Raw genomic sequence first — 5,797 nt, 5'->3', positions numbered from 1 at the left:
TTATCAAACACCCCCAAACCTACATTTTCCTAGTCCTCGAGCAAAACAAAAGCAAAAAAAAATCTTAACTCACTTTCGCAGGAATCTCGATTGCACTTAGCTTATGCAACAAGCCGTTAAACCTCAAGGTCATAAAGGTTATCATCCTAAGTTAGAGAATATACCCACAAAATTCCGATGTTCTAAATTAGACTACAAAGACTCAATTATCCAGGTTATCATCCTAAGTTATCTCAGCAAAGTCCTTTCATCTCTTTTGACAATAAACTTCAATTTTCATGATACCAAAGTTAATAAAATTGCAATAAACACAAACATTAAGCAATATAAGCACTGTGTTATGAAAAGATGCAATGTTATGCATGAGTAACTTCACTTCTGGTATCTTTAGAAAGAATCATTAACTTGGGTTCTCACCGGTTGTGTCATAGGCACGTATCACTCATATTATTACACTCCAAGTCAAGGTCTCTCTAGTGTGCGAGGGCACAGTCAATTCTTACACTTTTAATGACTAACCAAAAAAGCTGAGGTCAACATCATATTATCTTCTTACTTTCACACCACACTTAGCCTAGGAAGCTAGAGGTCTTAAATGGGTTGTAATGGGGCTTAGGTAGGGGTTCACAAGAAAAGGAATAAATATTTCAAAGAGCTATTACTTGAGAGAATAGGGTTTTCACAACTACTTCGGACTTTAATGCTTCTTCAAATTGTAACTTTCAAGGAGGCCAAAGATTTTTATTTTTATTTTTATTTTGATTTTGATTTTTATTTTTTTTTTTTTTTTTTTTTTTTTGAGGTGGGCACATCTTCTTGCCATTTTGAATTTTTTAATTGACTTGCGGCAAGGTCTTGAAACTTTAACTTTTCTGTTAAGGAAGCAACTGACTTTGAGTACACTTTCTTTATTTTCTTCACAATCATCCTAACTCTCAAGTAACAACTTAGGTAGGCTATATTATAGGTTAAAATATATGGGTTAAGGAGTTTGGTTCACAAGAAAAAGGCTTAAAGAGCAAGGCTTCAAAAGGGCTTCTAAGGAAATGTATATATATATATATATATATATATATATATATATATATATATATATATATAGGGCTGGCTACCTTGGATGACTCCAATTGATGAAATTATCTTGACAGCTCGTCCGTCCGCTTGATCACAACCCATCCAACGTCCAAGAACTATTCCTTATCAAACAAAGAATTCAAGGTGGGTATAATGGTCATTTTGATTTTCTATTCATAAAAAAAACAAAAAACCCAACAAAACACCCTGAGACTTCTTCTTCCTCTCTCTTCCTCACTCACTCTCTACAGAGAAACCCACGCCGGTTTCTTCTTCACAAAAGATCACCAAACTATTCAATTGGAGCCCATTATCTTTCTTTTTCACAAAAAATCACTATACTATTTTTTTTTGGAATTAGCCATCTCTGTAAACCAAGGTAAGTTAATCTTATTTTATCGTTCTTTTGGTTTTTCCGATTTGTAAGAAGTTAATATTCTTTGCTTTGATATTGTCCTTTTGAACTTAAGTGCTTTCTTTTCGAATTAGAATTCTTAGTTGTTTGTTCTCGAAGAATTGCTCTATAGCCCTCTTTTATACCATAATCGTTTTTTGCTAATTAGAATAGACGTTAAAATTGTCAATTTAATATATGGGAGTCATTAATATCTATTTTGCGTCATTTGATATTTTCTCTGTTTCTTTTTTTGCTAGAAATGGAAGAAAATGTTAGAGCTTTTGTTGGCACTTCTTCTTGTTGTACTGATTCTCAAAGTAATGACGTTAATAAATTAGTTGCTCCACACTTAGGTATGAAATTTAATAGTGTTGATGAAGCAAAGACTTACTACAGAGAGTTTGGTAAACAGGAGGGATTTGAGATTCGTGTTCGGACTACGGATAAAAAACAAACGGGTGTGGAATTGCCTTCTAGTTGTCTATTGGTTTGCTCACGCGAGGGGGTCCATAACAAGAAAGAAGAAATTGAAGGTGTAGCTTCGAGAAGTACTTCGACTATTAGATGTGGTTGCCAAGCTAGAATGCGAGTTACAAAAAGAAAACTTGAAGATATATATGATGTGAGTTTGGCTGAAAATCGCCATAGCCATGGTTTCGTCACTCCATCAAAGAGACAATATATGAAAGGTAACAAAAATATGCCTGAAGCTGCAAAGAGTTTGACAGAGGTTTTTCATGACAACGGTATACCTGTAGGGAAAGTGGCAGACGTTTTCCATGGGGATGAGATTGGGTTTCGGAGAAAGCATTGTTGGAACCACCATTATGGTTTGACGAGAAAAAATGCCTAAAGATAATGATGCAACAGCCGTGCTTCACTATTTTAGGCAGAAGAGTGCTGAAAATCCCTCGGTTCTACTATGCCGCTCAATTAGATACAAAAGGTGTAGTAGTAAATTTCTTTTGGGTTGATGGAAGGTCCCGTGTCCAATATGAGTACTTTGGGGATGTCATTATCTTTGATACAACATATAGAACTAATGTTTACGGTATGCCATTTGCCCCCTTTTATCGAGTCAACCACCACATGCAGTCCATTCAGTTTGGTTGTGCCTTTGCTACTTGATGAGACGAAGAGAACATTTGTGTGGTTGTTTCGACATGGCTTGCAGCTATGGGTGGTCGTCCACCAACTTCAATACTTAATTGACCAAGATTTAGCGATGACTGCAGCAGTTAGAAGAGTTTTCCCTACTATTCGACATCGATTTTGTCTTTGGCACATTATGCAGAAATTTTCAGAGAAGTTGTCATTTGTCTACCATAGGCTCGATGCTTTGTGTTCAGAGCTTACATATATTATTTGGAAGTCATATAGGATTGTTGATTTTGAAAGCAGGTGGTCTGCACTACTGTTGAAGTATAACTTGATTGAAAATACTTGGGTTGACAGAAATATATAAAAACCATACGTCTTGGGTTCCGGCTTATCACAATGACATTTTTTTTTGGGTATGCATATACGACCGGCGAATCAATGAATTCTCATTATGATCAATTCGTTAGTTCGGACGACTACACTTATGGAATTTGTCCATGGTAATGAGAGGTCTTTGGAATCGATAGCCAGGAATGAAAGGGAATCTGATTACCGTACCGAACATACTTCTCGCATTGTGGCTAAGGATGCTTTCCTCCTCAAGCATGCAGGTAAAGTTTATACCATTAGTGCTTTCAATAAATTCAAGAAACATTTAGAAAAGGCTAAGATGAAGTATAGAATTGTTGGAGAAGAGATAGACATACATGGAACAGGAATTTATACGGTGAAGACAAGAGACATTAAGCAAACTTCAATTTGGAAAGTGACTTTTAATAGAGGAACTTTGGAGGGTGAATGTGAATGTAAGAATTTTCAGTTCGAAGGATTACTTTGTGCTCACATTTTAAAGCTTTTTCAGCGTTATGACATCAAAGAGATTCCAGATCATTTTATTTTGAAACGGTGGACGCAAAAGGCAAACACATACAGAGCGGTGTTTGATGGTGGACTAGTGGCCGGTCATGAAGACCATGAGCCATTAAGAGTTGCCCATTGTATCAAGGTTGCTACTCAATTGGCTTATGATGCATCAACTAGTGTTGAGACATATGCATATTTTATTCAAAAGATAAGTGAAATGTCTATTGGAGTTTCGGAGCTCAAGGAAACTATCAACAAAACGGATGCAATGAATAATGAAGCACCTCCAGTTGAAGAGCCTATAGTTGATACCTCACAGGTAATTTATTTAGTTTGTTTTTTTATCTTTGCAATGATAAAAATCCTATTTGATTTTAACTCTTAAATCTTCTTTTCAGCTCTTGGTTTTAAATCCCAACATTTCTCAAACGAAGGGGAGGAAGAAGAAAATGGAGAGAATGAAAGGCCCCAGGGAGGAAGCCTTAGAGAATCCAGGAAGAATGTGTAAATCTTGTAATAAGATTGCTAAGCACGACTCGAAAAATTGTCCAGAAAAATTAAAAACAAGAGTGTGGAATGACATGCTTGTTGAGTGTGGAAGGACCGTTGGTTATGTTCTTACTGTCTTGTTTTTTTGGGTGTTTTTTTTTTCTAATTGTAAGAATTATAAAACTATCGAATTTTTTGGGAGCTTACACCAATGATTTCGGGTTTTTTTTTTTATGTTGGATAATTGATACTAGAAAAATGGTATGAGGCAGCTGATCCTAGGTTGTAGAAAGTTCGAGTGATTCGATTGTTGTTCCTGATGGAGCAGCTTTGTCTGCATATCAGTATTTTGAGAATGTTAGGAATTTCTTTGTCTGCATATCAGTATTTTAATTGTGGGCTTTGTGACTATGAACATTGATTGTTCATAGTCATGAGCTATGAACATTCTTTGTTCATAGTCCACAAATTGTTCAAGTCCACAAAGAATTGTTTCGATCCAATTGGCATTCAAATACAACAATAATGAATGAACCCATATAAACAATAGCATAGCATTGAATTATTTTTACATTGCTGATAACAAAGCTTTAAGTTTAACAATTACACAATCGCGATTTAGATGAATTATCACAGTTCCATCCTACAAAAAGAAAACCTATCAAACCGAGAATCCCGATGTCAATAGCAAATTCTGGATTCAATGCAATTAGTTACTTGAGTATAGCATCAAACAAGTAGTCACAACCTCTTCTACTGTGGTCGGATTCAATCGGCTCAAGATGCTACAAAAGACGTAACCATCTAACAAGCAAGACCTCACTTCTTCGCCCAGAGCTTCAACCGGAAGGCTTAAATTGGGAACTATATCATTCAACCATTCCACCAACTCCGCCACGCTTGGCTGTAGAAACAGTGAAGTTTAATAATGATCTAAAATGTGCCTACGAAGTTTAAAACAAAGACAATGTGCTTTACTTCCAACTACGTAACCAATCGGGAAGGGGGGTGACCATTCTCACTTATGGAAAACATGATAAGATCTTTGATATAAGGCGCGATCTCAAACTTCCAAAGCGAAACCCAATGGCCTTATTTTATCAAGACATAAGTGATCTACATTCAACGAAAAAAAAAAAGCTTTAAAAATCAAATGCACAAACAAGTGGAATGAAATTCGGCCGAAAGTGAAAAAGATCCCACATACCTTTGCAACTTGAACTAATGTGAACAACATATAAACAAAGGAATCAATCCTCCTCCTCCTCCAAACCCTTTAAGCTACTTCAGAATAAACTTTGTCGCTAAACGAAAGCAAATCAGTAAAGTCAATAGCGTAAGATAAAAATGTATATATTAACAACCCCAAAGCTGAAATCCTTGATAAAATTTGATCTTTTGATAACCCCAAATCTCTACAGCCCGGCATTGTTCTAAAAACCGAAACTTCTCAATAAAAATTTTTAAAAATTTCTCAAAAATTTGAATTGTTTGAATTTTAAATTGACTATCCAGTTTTTTGGGAGCTTACAGTGTGGAAGGACCGTCATTTTAAACATGCCTCCACGAACACGAGGAGGAGGATTAAGCACCCAAACCCGAAAAAGAAAATGTAACGGCGCCACCAATTCCCATTGTTTATGAACCCAATGAAGAAATCGCAAAATCAACAATGAACACTTAATGTTCATACTCTTGTTGGACTATGAACATTCAGTGTTCATACTCTAGTGGACTATGAACATTCAGTGTTCATAGTTGATGCAATACAGTTTGCCAATGATGTCAATGAAGTTGGCATATGATGTGTATGTCAATGAAGTTGACATACGTCAATGAACTGGAAAAGCGGGTAACAAAGTCGGAAAGACA

The 5,797-nt window shown here is 35.9% G+C and overlaps 1 protein-coding gene across 1 annotated transcript; it reads left to right on the top strand.

The window, feature by feature from the left end:
• The first annotated feature begins 1,730 nt into the window (after window positions 1-1,730).
• On the top strand, window positions 1,731-2,324 carry LOC147512165 (protein FAR1-RELATED SEQUENCE 11-like). The gene has a single exon (XM_086598670.1). It carries the CDS (start codon window positions 1,731-1,733, stop codon window positions 2,322-2,324), a length of 594 nt encoding a protein of 197 aa, XP_086454796.1.
• The last annotated feature ends 3,473 nt before the right edge of the window (window positions 2,325-5,797 follow it).

This window comes from Coptis chinensis, chromosome 3 (genome assembly GCF_015680905.1).
Source record: "Coptis chinensis isolate HL-2020 chromosome 3, ASM1568090v1, whole genome shotgun sequence".
Classification (NCBI taxonomy): domain Eukaryota; kingdom Viridiplantae; phylum Streptophyta; class Magnoliopsida; order Ranunculales; family Ranunculaceae; genus Coptis; species Coptis chinensis.
The sequence above is the reverse complement of the archived record's forward strand: the minus strand, read 5'-3'. Positions and strand labels throughout refer to the sequence as shown.

What these genes read in the sequence shown, in the direction of transcription:
- LOC147512165 (XM_086598670.1), top strand. Translation starts at nt 1,731, where the DNA reads ATGGAAGAAAATGTTAGAGCTTTTGTTGGCACTTCTTCTTGTTGTACT.